This window comes from Neomonachus schauinslandi, chromosome 6 (assembly GCF_002201575.2).
Source record: "Neomonachus schauinslandi chromosome 6, ASM220157v2, whole genome shotgun sequence".
Classification (NCBI taxonomy): domain Eukaryota; kingdom Metazoa; phylum Chordata; class Mammalia; order Carnivora; family Phocidae; genus Neomonachus; species Neomonachus schauinslandi.
Genome location: NC_058408.1, coordinates 122,283,236 through 122,305,700, shown reverse-complemented (window position 1 = coordinate 122,305,700; position 22,465 = coordinate 122,283,236). Strand labels below are relative to the sequence as shown.

Here is a 22,465-nt window from a genome sequence, read left to right as displayed (position 1 = left end):
ACCTTTTTAAATAATGCTGTTGATGCATTGTTGCTGCTAAAGAATCAGATCTGTTTGTAAGGAATGCAGGAAGTGGGGGGCAGCCATTTCAGTGGGCAATCGTGGGATTGCCTCTTCTCACTACAACCTGTAAGCTTTCCCGCACTTTACTTCACCAAGAAAGGACAGTGAGCCCTGGAATTATTTCTTGCGAGAAAATCACAGAGAAACAAGACTAAATCATTGCACTAGAAACAAATATCACATACCTTATAGCTGGCATTGTTTTGTCCATTGGTTCAATTACTTAACTAGAGTCTTTATGGCAAACTGAAGATAAAGCAGGAAAATGCATTACACGCTGAGAGGAACAGCATTGTTACTGCTTTAAAAAGATTTAAGTACATATGCAAAGGAAGTGCCCCAAACAGCCTCTGTATGTAGATGTCATCCACGAATGCATCCCCATTATAGGTGGCTTTGGAGAATGATTTCTAGGAGTTAGTGTAATATTTCCCAAAACTTAAAATGGGATTAGGCTGAATGCTATATTTGCTAGAATTTCCCTGTGATGTCACTGAGTTGCCTTGGCACAAACTGATTTTTGGCACATACATAAGGAGGATTTTCTTAGCCCTTCACCCAAAGGTGTATCACCCAGAGGGGAGAGTTGAGTTCATTTTTCCACTGGAGAGGACTAGAAACTGACTTTCAACCTACCAGGCTGATCACAGAGCCGATTTAATGTACGCTGGGACTGAAATACTGTCCTTTGCTAACAAATATGGAATTATTTGCAATGACCGATTCAGTAAAACAAACAAATCACACCATAGATTGTTTCATACCTGTCCCTAAAAGTTAATATCTCAGATGAAACTAATTTCGTTATTTGGCAAAGAAGAAATGGCTAGAAATGTGTGGATTTTGAAGTCTTACTACAGCTGCAAAAAAGAATTTACAGGTGGAGCAAGTTAAGTGTATAAAGATGAGACGTCTTTTTTGTTAGATGTTCATGTGAAACTTTTTCATTAAGATGAAGACAAAGAGAAATGAAGCGGGTGCTGTGGAATTTCTAGTTTGATTCAGTGAGGCCGAGCTTTGTTAGAAAGTTGAGGCATCTTCCGAGTTAGGAGCACCTGACTTGCAAACTTCCCGCTGGTAGGAACGTTTTCCTCCTGCCTTGTCCTCTGCTAGACACGGGCGGCTCATAGCCCCTGAGCTGTCCTGAATGAACAGCGCCACCTAGTGGCCAGTGCCGAGGGACGTGTCTAACCTGAAGTCTGCACCACCTTCTCTCCCCAGAGCTGTGGTGCATACCTCATTTCTCTGTTCTCTCCCTTTTTCTTATTTACCATTCAGACTTCAAAGAAGTCTACCTCAGGCAACCTTCTCCACACTCAAATACTGAACAGTATCTTAACCCTTTTCTTTTTCTTAAAACTTGCTCAATTATCTCACACCAAAAGCTACTTTTGAATTGTGTGCTCCCCTCCCCCCTCTGCCAAACAAACAAAAAAAGACCATGACTGGTATATATAATAATAATGCTATCCTTTCATCAAGGAAAGCAAAAAGCTGCCAGCTTTAAATTATGTGCAATAAAGAGTCCGTGCCATTGATTTTGCAAAGCCTTCTCAGAATCCACACATTTCTAGCCATTTCTCCTTTGCGAAATAACTAATTTAGTTTCATCTGAAATATTAACTTTTAGGGAAAGATATGAAACAATCTTTATAATGTGATTCGTTTATTTTACTGAATCTGTCATTGCAAATAATTCCATATTTGTTAGCAAAGGACAGTATTTCAGCCCCAGCGTACATTAAATCGGCTCTGTGAACAGCCTGGTAGATTAAACACTGTTTCTGCTGGAAACCATGGTCTGAGCACCGCACAACCAATGCAAACAAATGTTGAGAACACAGTCCATTTGTGTAGTGGGACCTTCCTAGAATTGGTGTCCCTACTCTGTTGTTCTAACTGTCTCTTAATTATTTAAAGACTTAACGGTGCTTTTCCAAAATGCCATTTCCTCTGAGCCATGATGTTCCTTGCATAGAGTTACAATGATATTTGCACAAAATTCCAGGAGCTACTAATGATCTCATCTTTTTCAGGGGTCATCGTATAAGACATTTCAGGTCTAAATAGGCAGAACAAGAAGGTTTAGTTGGTGGGGGAGAGGTTCAAGAATTACAGGAGGCTTGTAACTTCCAGATGTCCTACCCTCCGAACCCTTCGCTCATTAAATTCACAGTTCTCCTGGCAGTTTTAGGAATGCAGCTCTCATCCTAACTTAGAGTTAAAGGAGAAAAACATAATGCTACGGTCCCGCTGTTCAAATTCAAATTGTAAACTGTTCTCTAAGGCAGACGGAAGGGATGGCTGTACTACCAGCAGAATTATCAAAGTCTGGTTAAGCTGTAAATGGAGATTTAAGTGTTGTCTAGTGGAATTATCTAGTTACACAGTGCATTTGTTGAACACCCATTTTGTGCCTGGATTTCATTGCCACAAACCACAGAAAGCACATTTTGGTTAAATTTACCCTCCCCTGGCCAAATCTCCAAAGTCACACGTTTATTAAACATGATGAATTTTGCCTTGGAGTAGACTGCTTCAAAAATGTAGAATCTTGGTGTCAATCTTAGTTTGAAAACAACAGTGAGGATGTATGTCAACTATACTTCAATTAAAAAAAAAAACAATGAGGAATTTTAAAGTTTTGATTTTTGTTCAAATTGGTGTTAATGCTTTTTTTTTCCCTTCTGTTTTCTTTTTTTACGTTTTCAGTGTTTAGAATCCAACAATGACATACTCTTGAGATGTAGACATAGAAACTTCCCAGTTAACGTTTCCAGCTCCTAAATTCTGCAGAATCCCTCCCTGGGCAGCCTCCTCAGGAGGCCGAGTGCCCACTCCCTGTGCTTTGAGTTCACTTTTCTGTGTTGATACAGTTCTCCTAGCGTGCCCCTCTTTGTTTGAGCCAGTCTCCATGTTTGTCTTTATGTCTTTATGCTCATTTCTTCATTTCCTCCTCTGCTTCCCGTCAGCCTCCCAAAAAGATATGGGATTATACTCCTGGAGACTGCTCTATCCTTCCTAGAGAGGATAGAAAGGTAATTCTGCTGTGCCTCCTCCGTGGGCTGTGTGTGTGTTCTCTAGCCTGGTTAGTGTGAGTGTGTTGTGGGTTTTTTTCTTTTTTTCTTTTATTTTCTTAAATCACTTTTTTTTTTTTTTAACTTGATAACTTGTTTTTTTTCTTTTGGCTTGGTGATAAAACTATTTAACAAAGTCTCTACGACTTCTGCTAATGTTGAGAGGTTTTTAAAGCAATGCCTTATTCTCCCGACATATCCTATTTGTCACAGTCACTATACTCTGAAAAGAGAAAAAAATAGGTCTCTCGCGAAAGGTAGGTTTCCGTGGTATTTGTAGTTCTTTCTAGCAAGTAGAATAGCCTTTTGAAGCTCTGAAGACTTCAGGATTTATATTTTCTCTGCCTAATGTTGCATTCTCTGTTTTCACGTCTTCACCTGATTTCTAGTGAGCTCTTGTGTTCGGTCATGCCATCTTTGCCTTATTAAAGCCCTAGCACTAAACAAATTCATTTTTCAAACTTAACCTTTCATTCTTTCTGCCTGTCCTCTAAACTAAAACATTCTTTCCCATCTTCTCTTTCTTGAACCAGACTAATCTAGAAAAAGATCTCAGCCTCTGCTCAGCAGAGTTAGAGGCACGCTTAGGAAACACGGAGACGCTTAATAAAGCACCCAGTGCACACCCGTCCCAGGTATTTCCTAGTTTTTCTCATGCTGTTGGTTTCTCTTCCAGCTTGGTTTTGTTTTCTTCTCTGCTCTCGGGTTTCGATGTAGTTGAGGCAATGAATGGTTATGCTGGGTCTTTATAAGCTGCATGGCTTTCTGACTCCTATTTTCGATTCCTCTCCCCGCCCCCCAAGCTAATTTTTGCTTGGATTTCTTTTGAGCTTGGCATCTTCCTTAAAGGGAGTTTTTCAAATATGCAGGGTGGCTGGTGATTTAAACGATGCCACCCCCTTGTCATTCTCTTTCTCTGCTCTCGGGAGGGGACCCTTATAACTTCCTGTCCTTTGCCTCCGTATACCTGCTCCAAATTTTCCAGGAGCCACTTTTGGGGGCAATTCCCTTGTCTTTTTTTTTTTTTTTTTTTGCAGCCCTGGGAGATACCAACCTCAGAGATCACTTTCAGAAATACGGTGGCGGTGATTTGAGTGCCTCTTACATGCATGGCATGTACTGGCAGAGTAGTTGTATTTGTCATTTAAAGGGTCAGAAAGTTCTCAATGAAAAAATGCACTCCAGAGACCAGACAGCCTGGCCACAAACAAGCATTTGAAACTCAACCTGTATTGACATTTCTAGAGGGGGCTATGTCAAAATGTGGCTTATTGAAGGCTATGTCAGAGAGAGAGTCCAAGGTAAACAGGTTCCCAAGGGGAAGAAAAATACCAAGTATTTGGAGAACCGCCCCCAGGGCTCCCTGACAAAACAAAAAGGACTCTTACAAGGAAAGGGTTTCTTTACAGAAAATAAAAAAGGCAGGCAGACATTGCTGAAGAGGCTAGGAAGGTCCACAGACTGTTGCAGGAAAAGTGGAAAATACTATGGATCTTGTTCTATTTAAGCAGAACTAAGACAAGGAGGGTCAGACCTCCAGCATGAGTGACTCGGGTTATGAAAAGTCTTGAGTGCCAGACCCTTAAGCCAGGGAAGGAGTGAAGAACCAGGGGGTTACGGCAGCAGCCAAGGTGGGCTGAGATAAGGTCACACGCTGAGGAACTGCAGGCCAACCAAGGAAGTTGTGTTTCCAGCCCCTCTTCAGAACTTTGGGGAGGCACGAAGTTGAGCCACGGTGCGCACAGTCAAAGCAGATAGGTCGTGGAGCAGGGAAAGGGGATGCTCAGTTTCAACCAGGGCAGAGACTGGAACCAGCTGTAGCCACTGTGGGATGGAAGGTCTGAGCTAGTTCAAGAGTGAGAACTAACGGCAGGTAAGTCCTCAAGTGCTCCGGGGTAGGACCGGAGTGCTAAGATTACAGGTCATAAAATGAGTCAGGGGTCCCCTTTTAAAGTAGTCTAATAGGAGCAGCCCTATAACATATGCAAGGATGGAGGGGCAGCTGGAGAATTACTAAACTCACTGAGGCCTCCCTGAGGTCAGAGACAGCTTCCAGTACCTGGACTCCTGCCCAGGCCAAGGTGGGGCACCAAGAAGGGTCTGATGCATGAATGAGTCATCTTCACATTGGTTCAGTTACATGTTCCCCCTGAGTCCCTAATAGGTATGGGACATGCTGAGAGAGGCTGTAAATCCAGCAAAAACAATGAAATTTGCCTTTAGGAACATGACCGTTTAGGCACACTCCTAAATAAAAGATCTCCAACAGTACACAGCAGTGCCTGTGAAGAGCTAAAAGAATAGTATGGGCTCTAAGTGCCAGGAGGAAGAGTGATCTTGTGGAAGAGTAGGGAAGACTTCCCAGGGGAGTTAGCCGGGACCTTAAAGGATGGGTGCAGTGTAGGTACGTGGTAGAAATAGGGGGCATCCATGTGAAGCACAAAAAGAGCACAGAAGTGATCGTGTTTAGCATGTATTCAAGGAATAAAGTAGAAGATTCAGCTATAATAGAAAATTGGAGGTGGTGGTAGTGATGGGTAGGTGTAGGAAAGAGGGTTGACCCTGGATTGTAGAGGCTCAGAAATACAGTTAGGAGATGATTTTGTGCACAGCCCAATGATGTGGTTCAGGAGTTGTTTTAGGAAGGTCGGCATCCTCTAGAGAGGCTGGGTTGAAAGGAGAACCTCCAGTTGGATGTGCAGAGGGCAAGGAGGCTACTGTGGTGGTCCAGGCATGGAGTGATGAGAGCCCACGCTCCAGTGGCATTAGCATGAAGGGGGGAGGGGTGGTGTGAGAGTGCTCACAGAGGAAATTGCAATGGGACATTTTAACTAATTGGTGTGAAGAACAAAGAATTGGGGGATGGAATAGGGACAGAAACAACTCTAGGACTCTACCCTCCCCCACTCCCCTTTGCCCACCATTATTCCTCAGAGATTCCCAGGGTTTTGGCCAGGAAGCTGGAAGGATGAGGACATCAGTATGTCACATAAGAAAGATGGGGAGAAAATCCGTGGAGAGGTAAGATGGAGCTAGTTTTAGGTGATTCATTCGTGAAGTGTTGGCTGGATATCACCTAGGGCATATCCAGTAGGCAGCTGGAAATAGAAGACTATGTCTCCTAAGAGAGGAAGGGGCCTACATAGTCAGTTGGAGTCACCTGAAGAGAAATGAAGGCTGAAGTCCTAGGAGCAGATGGCAGATTGAAGGACAGGAAGGACGAGAGCAGTAACTACCCACTGGGATGTTGGATGACAGGGAGCAGGAGAAGAAGGGAAGGATCAGAGGGTGAACAGAGAAGAAGGAGGAAAAGTAGTAGAACAAGAAGAGAAAGTATGACAACTACCTGGTGCTCCAGAGAGGTCCCCAAAAATAGACTCTGAGGAAAGGTCAGTGGATTTGATAACCCGGAGGTTTCTAAACACCTTAGAGGTTGCTGGGAGCTAGAGAGTAGGGAAGCATCTGGGGATCCCCCAGGGGTACAACACTGTTGAAAACATGTGAATGTGGAAGGAAGGGGCGCGAGCTGTTCCCAGAGGACTCTGCAGGGTCACACAAAAGTTTTCCAAGATGGAGACCAGGGCATCATCTTCAAAGTGGATGAAGACCCAGAATAGGACAGGTGCCGAGGTGAGAGATGGGCAGGAGACAACAGGCAAGAGGGCTGCCTTCTCTGAGGAATAATGGTGGGCAACTGGGAGTAGGGGAGGGTAGAGTCCTCACGCTGGGGCAGAGGCGCCCTCCAAAGTGAGAGGACCCAGCAGGTTGAGGGTGGGTGTTCAGCAGGTAGAGGACCAGGGGGGTGAGCCCCGATAACGGTTGCTTCCCCTCCCGTCCTCGCGTCCTTCTTGGACAATCTTCCTTTTCTGTCTCCTGCTGTTTCTCTCCTTTCCCCCAGTATCTCTTTTCCAGATAGCATCTTTTCCTTGAAATGATTATTATTTAGAGATAGAAGTATCTTTTAAAAGTTAACCTTTTCATCGATTTATTCAACTACCACATTATTTTTTTAAAAAGATATTGAGCCCTCTGCCTTTTTTTTCTCCAAGACAACAACAGAAACCTTAAACTACTTAATTATATTGCCTTTTCTCTGCATGTAGCTTTTGGTTGTTTTCTTTCTTTTGCATAGTGGCCTGTCATTTTATAAAATGCTCCCCCACTCCTAGGTTTTGTGAAACTGCATTTCTCCCCATTTCCACATTCTAAATCTGCAGGGTGAACAAATGATCTAAATACAGTGTGGTCTTTTCAAATGCATTTTTTGTATTTTCTGTACCTAAGGTGTTGGGTGACCCTCTCTCTGGAGGTGGCATCTGGGGTGCATGAAGGAGTCTCTGGTGGGCTTGGCCAGGGGCTCTGAGGACTGGGGATAAGCTGATGACGGCGGTGTTGTCTTGTCCATGTCACTAATGCATGTTGGCCAGATGGTGGGCTATCCACCTCGTGGATCTATCTTTATATGAAAGCTAAGTCTAAGCTAAGGGGTCATTTTCCACCTCACCCAGAGAGCGAGAGCACCCACTGGCCCAGAAAGCGTCCAGCACTGAGACCTTTCCGGCCAAGGGCCCCATCTCCCAAAGGTCCTTGGCTACATCAGGAAAGGAAAGGGGCTGCTCTCTTTCCCCCTTGACTTGGAACATCTGATGCAAAATCAGTGATCTACATTCTTTTCTTTTCTTTCTTTTTTTGACATTTACAGAGCTCAGCAGTCAGCCCCAGCCCGGAAATTTCTTCAGAGCTTCCTGGATAGTAAGTTGCCACCACGTACATGGCTTCATGTATTAATGTCAGAGATGGGAAGAGGCTTGTGTTTTGGATCCGAGTATGTTTCATTTGTATCAGTCTCGTGGCTTTAGTGATAAGTAGCCATTTAATCATTGTCCTCAAATTATGTTTCTTCTGTTTTCTCCTCCTTCTCCAAATTAATTTTGCGATGATTCCTATTACCTTTTAGAAGCTTTTTCCTGTGTTGGCATCTTTACCTTTAGAATGTGAGTTTGTCTGAGTTTAGAATCCAAGCTCACCTCATTTGCTGGTTCTCGGAGGCGATGTGTGACTGAGACAGGCTGTGCTGGGCATAAAGGTCGGGGGATGGTGGGGTTGGGTCCTGGGGTGGCACCTGTCACAGGGAAGGATGGGGCCAAGAGGGGGTGGACTTGACTGATGCTGAGAAATGTGGATTTATTTCCTTATACCAGTCAGGATTCTGCCTGGGTGATAAGTGCACACTCCGCTCACTTCGTGGAGTCACCACCAGCCTCTTTCCCTCTCTCCAGACCATCCTGAGCCCTGTACGGATTACTTTTCTCAGCACTTTGCCATGCGGCCATTATGCCAGCTGAAATGTCTCAGTCCTGTCCCCTACCCCTTTCTTACACAGTACATGGCGAGCTCTGAGCACGTATAAATAGGCCCTGAGCCTCCTTGTACCCAATTTAATGTTAAGGCCTCTTATGGCACTTCTGTGGCTGGGTACCTGAATCGTACTCATGTATTTTTATAACTGCTGATAAATTAGAAACTCCCTGAAGGCAAGGGCTGCCTCTCTGGGGTACCCGGTGCACCCAGTGGAATTGGGTGCTTGTTCTGGTGGAAACAGCTTCTCGTCACCATCGTATCTGTATCTCAGTCTTGGAAGTATGATGAGGGCCAAAGGCACAACTGTTGCCTGTTCCTTTGGGGTTGGGTAAACCCACAATGAGCAAAATCCACCTCTTCAAGTAGAAGCCTGGCTTGATCGGAATGCTGAGTTTATGGAATTTTTGGCAAATGTTGTGGTCACTTGGGAATGTCCTACCTACCTTGCCGAAGAATGAATTCAACAAGAGTAGTTTCATTTGAAAGTCAGTCAGCTGGGATTAGGGTATTTCAGTGGAAAATTAGAAAAATCTTTTTTTTTTTTTTAAAGATGTTATTTATTTATTTGACTGATAGAGAGCACAAGTAAGGGGAGTGACAGACAGAAGCAGAGAGAGAAGGAGGCTGCCTGCTGAGCAAGGAGCCTGATGTGGGACTTGATCCCAGGACTCTGGGATCATGACGTGAGCTGAAGGCAGATGCTTAACTGATTGAGCCACCCAGGCGCCCCCAAATTGGAAAAGTCTTAATTCTTTTAGTGACCAAATCTCTCACTAGATCCATTCTGTTCATTTTTTTTCTATAAATATGTGTGTTAATGATTATGATTAATGTACCCCAGCGCAAGAAGAAATTGAGAAGATATATTAGAACAGCAGCTAGAAGGGAAGTTACCTGCCTTAGGAGACAGTCCGCCTTGGGAAAAGTCCAGGCATTAAGTCTTCGCCTACTGTGGGGTCGGTCATCAGGCCAGCAGTGTGACAGACATCAAAGCTCAGATCTAGCATCTTCCCGATCTCCCTCCACTCTGGGCTCTGAGGCTCATTCTCTTTAAAGAGCTAGTTGAACTGTGCCTTCAGCTGCAAGGATGACAAGTCACAGGTCCTCTAGGTCCCCAGAGATGTGCTTTCAGAGATGAAGTACACCAGATGACCTTAGGCTACCTGCAGATAAAGGCCACAGCTCCAGGGTGACAGGGTGGCTCAGGTGGTTAAGCGTCTGCCTTCGGCTCAGGTCATGATCTCAGGGTCCTGGGATCGAGCCCCGCATCGGGCTCCCTGCTCCGCGGAGAGCCTGTTCCTCCCCCTGTTTGTGTGCGCTCGCTCGCTCTCTCTCTCTCTCTGACAAATAAATAAATAAGTAAATAAGGCCACAGTTCCCTGCAAACTCTCCTTCGTCGCTGAGGCCACCTATTTGTCACTTGGACAGTCCTGACTGCCCACTGATTGCTCCAGATCTCTCCCTGCCCCTATAATCCTGTTTTCAGGATGGCTCAGTGTTAACCCTTCTGCCTGGTCTCCCCCCTCAACCCCCTTTCCTTTTCCCATCTCCCCAGAGTGCGTGGGACAGGAAAGGCTGCTTCTGGTGGCTGGCCGAGTGAATTCCTTAGTTCACTTGGTGAGTTCTTGCTGGATCTAGGGCACCATGCTCTGTATTATCATAGCATAAGATACAGTACCTTAGTAGTTTTGGCAGCAAAAACAACCCCCCCAAAAAAATGTTGGTAAATGAGAAGGCAAAGTGGCAAATGAAGGAAGGAGACCAAGGATTAAAAGTATTCAGGTTTGGGCCCCCAGGGGTATAATCAGTCAGTATAATAAGTTAATAAATATAATAAATAAGAATGAAAATAAATCATAAATGTATTCAGAAGAGAAAGCAGTACCCACGGGCTGTCAAAGTTAGGAATGCAGGTCTTGAATGAAATAATCCCAGTGACTTGCTGGACGTTTACTACGTGCCAGGCCCTGCAGTTAGCATCGTACATTCATTCCCTCATTGAGTCCTTTCACCATTCCAGGAGCGATCCCCATTTTATAGGTGAGTAAACAGGTCCGTAAAGGCAGCGTGATGCCCATGATTCCACAGTTGGCACCTGGCAGAGCTGTAGCTGGAGGAGAGACATTGAAGTTCTAGGCCAGGGGATGGTGTTAGCGATAAGGCCTCGTCTGCACCGTCCTGATTCAGAATGGGGCAGGAAATTCACAGAAAGCATGCTACAGTTTACTGGTTTTGAGTGATTTAAAAAAACAGTGTAAGTAACTATGTATAATACCGTTAGCAGGATCGAAGGGGCCGAACGCAACTGCTTAAAAGAGCAAATTGCCTTCAGACATTCTGAGTATTTGTGGACCTAAAGATATTTGCTGGGTTAATTTATCAAGTGCTCTTATTTATGTCATTGAAATAGGTCTCCAAAGACCTCTGTGTTTCAGCCGTAGCCTGGCTCTCATGAACTACTTGGGAGGAATAGATAAGTTTTATCCTCCTGCTATTCTTCCAGTTGGGGATTTTTCAGTAAGGCAGGCGGGGTTTTCTTTCAGTTTGTTCAAACGAGGAAGTAAGGTTTTTCCATATTTGGAATTGGTGGGGAGCCTGACACCCAGGGAAGTGCACAGCAGATGTTTGCGGAATAAATGAATGAGCTTGTGAGTCTTAATTAACCAGCATCCAGCGCGCTCAGCACTGAGGTCGGCAACTTGCAGACTGAATCTGGCTCCTCTCACTGGATGGTTGGGAAGGATGGATTGGAGGAAAAAAAAAAAAAAAAACGTTGGCAAGACTGGACTTAACCCCAGGGATTGAAGGAGAAGACGCAGGAATGGCTCAGGTTCAAAAACATCGTAATTAAAAAAAAAAAAAAAAGTCACTGGAGAAGTTGTGTTAAATCCATTTTCATATCTTGGACAGACTTGCAGTTTTAGAATTTTATTCATTACCATGATTACATATCACAATGTTAAAAGAATGTGGGTGTAGAGAGAAAGAAATTTACCCGTAGTCCCAATATCCCAGTAGAACTGCCAGTCCTTACTGTCAAAAAATACTTTTTTGCTTGCAGTCACAGTGTCCAGTTTTGTATTTTATTTTCCTAGAGTTATCAGATCTTAAATCAGCCCTGAAGACTGCTCATTTTCTTCATTGGCATTTCAGCTTAGATTAGCAATCATACATTTTATTGCCTAACCAAAGAGCTTTCCTCTATTTGGCCAGCAAGTGGCGCTCAAGAACAAGCTGATTTTTCCTCAAAAAACCCTTCTTTCTCTTTTTTTTTTTTTTTTAAAGATTTTATTTATTTATTTGAGAGCGAGAATGAGAGACAGAGAGCATGAGAGGGAGGAGGGTCAGAGGGAGAAGCAGACTCCCCGCTGAGCAGGGAGCCCGATGCGGGACTCGATCCCGGGACTCCAGGATCGTGACCTGAGCCGAAGGCAGTCGCTTAACCAACTGAGCCACCCAGGCGCCCCTTCTTTCTCTTAACCTAGGATCAAAACACAAATCATTACCTGAAGAACTAAATGAAACGCTAGAGACTCCACTGGACCTTGAAAATGTAATTTTCATTTCTCAGAAATCTGCATGCGAGCATTTAATTTTATAGAATCATTTATTCTACTAATATTTATTGAAAAGCAGTGCTAGGCGCTAGGCATGCAAAGATTAATAAGATAAACCGCCTGCCCTCAAGGGGCTCAGAGTGTAATGGGGACACAGACTTGTAAATCACAGTTAGAATCCAGTATGGTAAACGCAGTGACAGGACCCAGGAGAGAAGGAATGACAATCACATATTATAAATCTAAAAGATCATTTTCTTCCTGCAGTACAGAGGCTAAAGATGAAACTGCCCTCCCCAGATTTCCTAGACTTCTTTCCCCAAAGCCATGGTTTAAAGCAGTTACTTTTTTTTTTTCCTTGCTGAAAACAACAAATGGTTTTGGACAGTGAATTCCATGAGGCTGGAATTTTTTGTCTATTGTTTTCCCTGTTGAAGCTCCACCTAGGAGAGTGATTCACACTTAATAGGTGCTCAGTAAATATTTGAGTGAATAAAATGAGCAGTGGAATGACCTCGTGAGATCTTTTCTAGAAATACCATTGGCAGTGATTTGCAGAGATGACCAGAGCGAGTCAGGGCTGAAGAGGCAGTAGTGAGGGTGTGCCTACTGCAGAGGTGAGCAATGGTGAGGTGGTAGCCGGGGAGATCGAGGGAAGGGACTGGTGCACGCTGTGTCAGGACAGGGAGTAAGCAGTACTTGGTGACTGGTTAGGCTTGGGGAGCAAGGAGAGGGAGAAAGGGGTTGATTCCCTGGGCTTACTGGCTTGGGCCATGGGAGACAGGAACAGAGCTGGGTTTGATTTGGGGCATGTGGAGTTTAAGATGCCTGAGGAATACCCAGGTGGAGGTGTCTAGAAGGCAGTTGAATGTATGCATCTGGAGCTCAAAAGGAAGGTCTATATAATAACAGATTTGAAGGTGGATTTCTTGGACAGTCTTATCATACCTATTGGTTTTACAGATGAAAGAACTTGGGCAACAGATTGTTTCCAAGTTTTTCAAACAGTAGGTTATCCTTAGCTGATGCGCATTGCTCGTTGGAGTCAGGCTGGAGTCCTCCGGAGCCCATCTGGTTACAGGGTTGCAAACTGTTGACCCTAAGAGGATCACTCCATTCTCTCACTTTCTTCTTCCAGTGAGTGTGTTTTTGTTGAATCCCCTTGAAACTCAGCGCCCTTTGCATCTTAGCCAGAGGGCGAGTTGTCTGCGCGCTGTGTCCTCCAGCCTGCTGTCTTTGACCTGGAAACTGGCTCAGCCCAGGCTGCTAAGAGCTGGGCTCTGGTGCTAAACTAGGCTTGTTCTGTTAACGGGGTCATAGCTGCCAATGCTGATTGGGCTTTGCTCATCAGCCCCGCTGCTTTTCTCATCCCGTCTGATCTCTTTGAACATGGCAGAGACCCAGCAACTCTGTGACCTTCAACAGTTGCCTTCAGCCTCTGGTCCTCAGTTTCCCTTTGGTACAATTGGACAAATGGTATCTGTCTTTCCAACATTAGGAGATGTGATGGTGAGGATACATTTGAAAACATTGTTCCAGAGCTTGTAGGTGTGTTTTTAACCAAGGAGGGCCTCAGTTGGGAAGTGTTGCCCATCTGGAAAAAGCACGTTGGCTTCAGTATCAGAAAGAAAACAATTAGCTATAGCAAATCCCTTCTGAGAGATTTCCTGAGTGCTGATTTGTCATTCTGGTGGGGAAGCAGGACGAAATGGTGATAATGGATGGAATAAAGCCAGAAAGTGGAGTGGCTGAGGGCAGGAGGGGATTTCTGACAGGTCGTGAGGTAGGGGAGGTGTGAAATCAGGCAGCTGGGTGCGGCAAGAGTCATGACCAAATGACGTTAGGTGGAACCAGAAAAGACCGGCTTGGAGTTTATGACCGAGGCTGAGGCAGTTCAAAGGACAGCAGGATAGAAGCCTCTGGCAGTCCCTCCCCAGTGCTGAGGGCAGTCTGGTGACCCAAAACCAGGGTAAGCAGGGCCTAAGAGACTGTCCGCTCACCACTGCAGTTGGTTGGCAAGGCTAAAGGACACCTGTACGTGGACCTTTTAGAATTGAGATTGTATAAAAAGGAGCACCGTGGGGTTAAACTGAAGGACAGAACCAGAAAATGCAACCAAAGTGAAGGCAGCCTCTGAAAGGGAAACTGAGAAGAGGGACAGATTTATTTTTAATTATGAAATTCAAAGTTAAAGTCCATTTAGATGAGCTTACATTGACTGAACTTGGCATATAGAGTGCCACAACCTTGCAAGTCACCTTTCAGGGTCCTCCTGCCCTCTGGCTGGAGTTGATGCTTTTATTAGTCAGAAGGTTGGGGGGGGGATATCTTCAAGCCCCCCTACAGGTAGAGCAAAAGCTGTGTGGGTGGCAGCCCTTGTTCCGAGGCCTCTGTCTCCAGGGTGGGAGTGGACACCCCCAGTCAGGGGCCAGGGTACCAGCAAGGCCAGCCAGCCTAGGCCTGGGCCATGCTAATTCCCTGTAGTCTCTCTGTTTCCACCGTTCTGAGGGCTCCGTAGTCACTGACATCAGGAGCCTAAGTGAATGTGATGAAATTCTTATACTTACGGAAGAATTCTAAACACACTTCATGAATCAAAGCATTTCCTTAATCAGATCATGTGTGCCAATTTTACTTTCAGAAAGTGTGACCTCGTATTCATTCAACAAATATTTATTGGGTATACTCATGGACCCTCTCGTGGGCCCCTGCAGATAAGGGCACGGCCTGGGGGGAAGAGACTTGCCCCATCATGCCCCTTCCGGAGGTTTCTCCTCTCTGAGACACGCTGGAGGCTACTGTGCAGACTGCGTTCACTTACATGCTTTTATGGTCTCAGCTTTATGAGTTGGTTTTCTTTCCCCTTAAATTTTCAGTAATGTTCTTCTATCTAGGCTGAGAAGAGGGGAAAAGCATTTGATCCCCTGACGTAGGCCGGAGAGAATGAGGAGAAGGGACGGGGTGGGGGGGGACCCCAACCTCCTAGGCAGTCCCCTGAAGTAGAGGAATCAAAGCCCTGAAAGGCAGGCTGGGCACATGGGAAGGGGCTAGGAAGTGCTGGCTGCCGAGGGCTGGAAGTGGTGCTGCTGCTCAGGGAACTTCCCTCCTTGGGGGTAGACACATTGCCCGTTGTACCAGAGGCTCCTCCTCCTTTCCATTTCTGACTCCTGGGCTCTGGGGCCTCTTGTGCCCCGGGGTACGTTCACGGCAGGGCTCGAGCATCCCTGGGCCTCCCGTGGTGTGCACGCCTGGGCTCTCACTGCCTCCTCATTCGTGGGGAAATGCTCGGCTGGGGGTGCTGGGTGGTGCCCAACGACGCAGCTCAAGTTCTGGCTCTGCCGTTCCCCAGTCAGTGCCCAGATCTCTTGGTGCCTCCTTCCCTCGTCCAAAAATGGGGAAAGTAGGATTGTTTGTGAGGATTAAAGAGAGAAGGATCGTCAAGCCTCCCACATAGGACATCTCAGCACGTTTAGTAGAGTTGCTGCTGCCATTATCTGTGACCATGGCGACCGAGAGGCTGTGTGAGATGTAGGAATAATCCCATCGTGGAGGGATGGGGAGAGGGAAAGAGATCGGAAGATGTGTGATACAGCAAAGGAAGTCCAGAGTTCTGTGTCCAATCTGGGGGCCCAGAATATGTGGGGGTTCACTATTATAATTACTTAAGTTTTTCTATACACTTGATACTATTCATCATAAAATATTGGGATAGAGAAATTCTATCAAGCTGTTTACATCTCCAGAGCTAAAAAAAAAAAAAAAAAATCCATATTGATACCAGTAAACCGAATTCAGTAAGACCGAAAAGCAGCCAAGCAGAGGCCTGAGGACTTCAGTGGGAAGGGGGTCGTTCCCTTATCTGAGTGTGTGTCTGTGTGTCTCCATGTGTCATTAGGGGTGAGGGCGTAGAAAACTGGGATTAGGGGAAGGGAGGGGCTCAGTGAGTAAGTGCTCTTAATTTTTTCTGCGCCCCACCTCATTCCTAAAAGGATTTGTGGTAACTTGCAAAAATACCTAGAATATCAACAAGATAAAAATAAATGAAAGATGTAAACGAGCCATGTTTATACTCCTATTACATGTCATGAGATTCTGACTATGAATTTTGAAAGAAGCTGGTGTAACATGTGGCTGGGATGATAACAGCATATAGAATCCCAGGTTCCACTTTCACTTGGTGGCTGATTTTCCTGGAGACCTGGGAGAATGGTTGACTTCAATGCTCCGTCAACCAAAGCGCTTGTGAAGAATAACCCAGAAAAATAATCCAAGTGGTGAACTTGAAGTCACCAACTCCGGCAGGCGACCTGTCAGAGGCTCCACTCACGTCCTCAGCTATGTCATCTTGTGTGAAGCTGCTGGGCCCTCAGCAGCCACCCACCCCTCCCCACCCCCTCCCAGCCCGCCCCCCCCAGGCCGAGTTTCTCAGTTACTCTTTTAAAGCACAAATGCCGTCATCTCCGCACTTTTGCTTTTTGGTCCTGCTCCCGGGGCTTTGGGCCCCCCCCCCCCCCCTTGGGCTTGTCTTGTCCGAAGAACTCTAACTAAATAAGAATACCCTTTAGAAAGTTCAGTGCTTGATTAGGATGCCAAAAAGTGTGCCTCTTGTCCTCAGGTGGTAATGTGCTTTTGAGAAAAATGTCAAACATTCTAAGTCCCGTTCTTTTTCTCTCTCTTAAAATTACATTGTCTTTAGTATCTATTCTTCCAACTTCCACGCAGTGAAGAGGGAATCAGACGGGGCTCCCGGGGATCTCGCTAGTTTGGAGAACGAGAGGCAGATTTACAAAAGCGTCTTGGAAGGTGGAGACATCCCTCTCCAGGGCCTGAGTGGGCTCAAGCGACCCTCCAGCTCAGCCTCCACTAAAGGTAACTGGGTGAAGCCTGCAGGGCTCCGGCCCAGCCACACAGTTTTCCACATGCCTCTCGCCCGTGCAGGCTCAGTGTCGGGGTGTCGGCAGCGGGTGACTTCCAGCTACTGGAATATCCTTTGCCTGGTGCAGGTCCATTTCCAGGCCTTTGAGCCCTCTGAGCCCCCTCTCCCAGTTTTTCACCGGCCATTTTTCTTTCTGGTATTACTTTCCCTTCCTTTGAACCCCAACGTTGCTCTCCCTAAAGCATCTCTCTCTTTTTTGTTCTGATTCCCTTTTCTTAGGACATAGCTGAGCCTTAACCCTTCGTAACTGTAGCAGGGTGGCCATTTTTTGTTGCATCTTTGCTCCTGCTTTGCAGCACAGATTATTTTGCTTCCGGACATCGACTGGAAATTAAAAAAAAAAAAAAAAAAAAACCCTTATGACAAATGAGCATGTGACCTCTCCTTTTATTTTCTTTTTAAGCAGCTTTCAGCTTTAACCTAATGGGTCTGTTTATTTTATTCTGCATGCTTTCCAGTGGATCGTAAAGGTGGGAATGCTCACATGATTTCTTCATCTTCAGTTCCTAGCCGAACGGTTAGCACTAGCAATGCATTAGGCCCCGTGTGTAAGCACAAGAAACCCCTGTCCGCTGCAAAAGCCTGCATTTCGGAAATCCTTCCCTCCAAATTCAAACCCAGGCTCTCTGCTCCCAGCGCTCTTTTGCAGGAACAGAAGAGTGTCTTATTGCCGGCAGAAAAGGCTCAGAGCTGTGAGAACCTTTGTGTTTCATTGTCTTTGAATGATTCCAAAAGAGGTCTCCCCCTCCGAGTGGGGGGAAGCATCGAGAACCTGCTCACGCGCTCCCGGCGGGAGTGGGACAGCAAGTCGAGCAGCACTGTGAGCCTCCAGGAGTGCGGCACCAGTGCCAGGAGGCCCTGCCCTCTCTCCAGAAAGGCCGGGATGCAGTTCACCATGTTCTACCGGGACATGCACCAGATCAACCGAGCTGGCCTCTTCCTGGGCTCCCTCTCCTCCTCGAGTGTGCGAGATCTTGCCTCCCACTTCGAAAGGAGCAGCCTGGCATTGGCCAGGGGCGAGCTGGGCCCCAGCCAGGAGGGCTCGGAGCACATCCCCAAGCACACCGTCTCCTCCCGCATCACAGCGTTTGAGCAGCTGATTCAGCGGTCCCGGTCCATGCCGTCCCTGGACCTGTCCGGGAGGCTGAGCAAGTCCCCCATGCCTGTGCTGTCCCGGTGTGGCCTGACCTCAGCCCGCTCGGCTGAGTCCCTCCTGGAGTCAACCAAGCTGCGGCCCCGGGAGATGGACGGGATGAACCCGGGGGGGCTCTACGCCGCCCCGACGTGTAGCAACATGGCCGAACCCACCTTGGGCTTCAGGGGCCTTGTGCCTTCTGAGCCCCTCTCTGCCTGCTCTGACGAGCTGGACCACTGTTCAAACATCTCCAGCGACAGCAGGGAGGGCAGCAGCAGCAGTGTCCACGGAGACTTTCCCAAGCACCGCCTCCCCAAGTGCAAGGGCACCTGCCCGGCCTCGTACACCCGCTTCACCACCATCCGGAAGCACGAGCAGCGGCAGACGTCCAGGCAGCCCGACTGGCGCCCAGATCTCAGGGGGGACAGGAGCACTCTCCTCAGGAACATCTACCTAATGAGCCCCCTCCCTTTCCGGTTGAAAAAGCCCCTCCAGTACCACCCCAGGCAGCCTCCCCCTGGTGACTTCTCAGCCCCCCTGGCCGGCCAGAAACCAGACCTGCCCAGCCAGCCCCATCAGGACGAGACCCCCTCTGAGGGGAAGCCCTCGGTTCCCAGACGCCTGTCTTCCCGACACACCATGGCGAGGCTGAGCCGGATCTCGGAGCCCCCTCAGGGGAGACCCGCAGTCCCAGAGGACTGCCTGAGGGCCTTTCATAATGGCAACTCCATGCCGTACTCAGACCCTGGCCTGGACAGGAACAACAACCCACACAGTGAACTGGGAACATCCCTCGGAGGTGGCATTTGTGTATTTGCCCAGTCTCACCTCACCCGTCTCTCCACCTTGCTTGCTCTGTCCCCTTTTCCCGTGTGCCCTTGGTGCTCATTTTCTGGTCTGTCTTTTGTTTTCTGTTTGTTTTGCTTGGCAATTAATCATGGCTCGTAGTGGCTGCACTTCTTTAAAAACAAAGCCCCCCATGTCATTTAGACTAACCACCAAACTCTGTTTCGAAAGAAAAATTGGCCGTTTAGCTCAGCTGAGAAATTCGTCCATTTGAACTCTTGAACCCCTTGGAGTTCACGCCAATCCACCGTCACCCCGCGGTTTTTTGAGAGGCAGCCTCTCCCAGTGGCCCTGTGTGTGTGTGAGTGTATGGTGTGTCCCTGTAAGATCCTGCACGCCTCTTAGGAGGGACACTTTTCAGAGAAGGTCCTCTCTCCGCTCACGTTTTGCCTTCTGATGAGTTTGCTTTGTATTAAACTGGCTTTTACAAGTACATCCAAAGGTGGGGGGGGGCGGATTTGGTTCCTCTTCAGAATTTGAGTATTGGTCAATAATCCATGACAGTAAAAACTTGATATTGATAATGGCTGAAGGGTGAAATCTTATCCCAGTCTGGTTTCCCACTAAATCTTTGCGTGTTTTAATTCTACTTTGTTGTTTTGAAGATTCAGAATCACCAAGACATTTTATACCTGCTGATTATTTGGAATCCACGGAAGAATTTATTCGGAGGCGTCATGATGATAAAGAGGTAAATGCCATCTTGAAAACCTCTTAGCTCTTAGATAAAAATATGAAGGAAGCGAACATTCTAGACATCTGTCAGGTGACATGACCTAGGAATGGGAAGCAAAGATTGGCATCTTCACAAATGGCTTTTTATGTGGCATAAGCTCAATTGTTCCACTTCTTCAAAAAGTAGGACTGATATCCCCACAGGCACTAGGTTCTAAATGCCAAGTCCCACTAGCGTCCCTGCAGGGGAGGTTCGCCCTGCATTCAGCGCCATGTGAGGGGACCCGCAATTGGCTCCATTCACTCACCCCCTCCCCAGTCCCTGCCTTATTATTCTCTACATGTATCCCCAGTCTTGCCCACCCCTCTGTTGGCACAAAGCACAGTTCCTGTTGGGGAGGGTGCAGCAGGAAAAAGGAGACTGAAAAGTAATAAATAATGACCACCATGATACATTTTATAAAATAATTTGAAGAAGTCGCCTTTAACTCAGAAGAAGAGCTACCCCCATAGATGCCGGGAAACCCCCACCAAGAACTTCCGGGCACGCACCTCTTCTAGCAGCAGCTGAAATGTCTACACGGCAGTGGAATGACTGGGGAAGGAGCGTGTTCTTTTGGGATTTCGGAAGAGGCAGTTCTACGTATCAGCTAAAGGGGCAAAATCACAAGAGTGTGTTGTGATAAAGTCATGTTTCAAGGCATGCTTTCTGGACTTTGCATTCCCAGCAGGAAGGGTCCAATAGATGAAACCAGCTCCAGGGACCATTTTCCCGTGTCAAGTTAGGAGGTGGAAGAATTGCTTTGAGCCTGGTGCCAGGAGGAGAGAGTGCCCGTGTGTACACAGCTCTGTCCCTTTCCCTGTAAAGTCCGAAGCCCCTTTCCTACGTTCCTTTTCGTTGAGTGGTTTCAGAGTTGAGGTGGATTTTCCTTCAGGATTTAGGATAAAGCTGACCTTGGGGGGCTGGATGATAATAGTCATTGCTGCTGAGACAAAAAAGACCGTAGCTCTCCCCGCCTGCAGGCATAATACGGACAGTATTCATTAAGACGGTATCTGTCCGGGGAAATAAAGAAGGAAGCATGTGACCTGCAGGCTTACTTGTAAAAACAGATGAAAAACTCACAGTGAGGGTCCATCAGGCCACAGACCGTTTCACCTCTAGTAGCTGTCCCTGAGATACAAGGAAGAAGATGACATTCCATTTTATTAATATAAATACTAGTGTCCAACGTGGAAGGCTTTGTGATAGGATCATGCCCGTTACATGGGAGGCATATTTTACTTAGTTGGTTTAGCCATTGCTGTATTACAGGGTGCGTTCAGAAGGGGAGTATCTTGTTCCCTGAATGACACTGGCTCACAGTTGTGTCTTCATTCATGGTGTTTGGCTTCTCTGGTTAAACTGTGGGGACGATGGATTTGCTGAGGTCCGATCCAAGCACTGGGCTGGGAGCTTTGCTCCCTTCGCTGCCCACTTCCACTGATCATATGTGACCATGGCCTGAGCACCGGGGGTCACGGGAGCCTCCAACAGCGGTCCCTCCCCACTGCTACAGAAACAACTCACACTACCAGCTAATGGAGTGTCAGTCCTGACAACTTTCTTTGCAAATGCTTTATTACGAACATTGATGATCGTGGCATTGCAGAAAATGAGAACATGTCAGTCCTGGAAGGGACGTTAGTAGGCCTCTAGCCAAGCCCCCTTGTGTTAGCCAGGACGGGACTCCAGGGGGATAGTGACTTGCCCGAGGTCACACAGCAAGTTAACTGACACCAGAGAAACAGCTAGAAACCAGGGCTCCACGTTCCTGGGCCAGTGCCCTTTCAGTGGCTCTGGGCTTTGCAAAGCACTGTCTCATGTCTTTTCTCATGTAATCTTTCCGACAACTTACCTGAGCACTGGGCATCCCACAGCCATTTGAGAATTCGTTTCTTGATTATTTGTAGTTCCTGGCGACAAATGGGAAAATCAGTTCCACCATCCTTTGGGGCTGGGTGTCACGTGAGGCATTTAACTGCCTGCTGGAAGAAGACTAATGCCTTACTGAAAATGCTAAGAATTACCAGTCCTCCGCAATGCTTTTCTACAAGGGATGGTAATCCCAGGAATGTACGACCAGTATGGAATAAGAAAACACATTAAAATTCTATTCCATAGCATCACTTCAATAGGACATGAGGACATTTGGTAAAAGGCAACATTGTTTACTTATTTGAAAAGCCTTTAAAAACAGAGGAAGAAAAGAAGAAACCTTTAAAAATAGAAGTAGATGACTGTTTCCTTAATTTAGGAGAGCATAATTCTTCTAAACTGAGGTGTTTTTATTCCAAGTTCATCCTTTATATTTATATTCTACATCACTCCTTTAAACTCAGCCTCATTTCACCTAATGAAGAAATAGTTATGTAAAAAGTACAGTAAGAAAGTAATTGAAGTTGTCTGTCAGTCACAAAAATAGCTTTTGGTGAGTGTGCTAAGGCCTCCTAGACATTGTGCTCAGGGGAGGGGTTGGCCAGCCTAGGAGAAGGGGTGTCATAGTTTCTGAAATGGGCATCTCTACTCTGGAGCATATTAGAATAACAGACCTAGGAAGCACAAAAATGATCTAGTTGCCATAGATCCTGCATAGTAAGAGCCCAGATTCGGGTAGGAGGAATCAGCCAGCCCTGGCCCCACCGTGGGAAGACACTGGGAACTCATCACTGCCTAAATGAGGTGAGGGCAGCACCCCCAGACCCCCACCTCCAGCCCAGCATGCTTGTGGATGCTCCAGATACTCTATCCCCATCTTAGAAACTATGACACCCC

At 46.7% G+C, this 22,465-nt stretch overlaps 1 protein-coding gene across 1 annotated transcript in view; it reads left to right on the top strand.

Annotated features, from left to right (window-relative positions):
• SORBS1 (sorbin and SH3 domain containing 1) overlaps positions 1-22,465 on the top strand; it is a 163,011-nt gene that overhangs the window by 107,557 nt on the left and 32,989 nt on the right. Inside the window, exons 15-20 of the mRNA XM_044916110.1 lie at positions 3,036-3,101; positions 3,674-3,775; positions 7,843-7,892; positions 16,755-16,927; positions 17,453-18,928; positions 19,581-19,666. Of these exons, the coding sequence (XP_044772045.1) occupies positions 3,036-3,101; positions 3,674-3,775; positions 7,843-7,892; positions 16,755-16,927; positions 17,453-18,928; positions 19,581-19,666 (1,953 nt within the window). The remainder of the gene's footprint in view (positions 1-3,035; positions 3,102-3,673; positions 3,776-7,842; positions 7,893-16,754; positions 16,928-17,452; positions 18,929-19,580; positions 19,667-22,465) is intronic.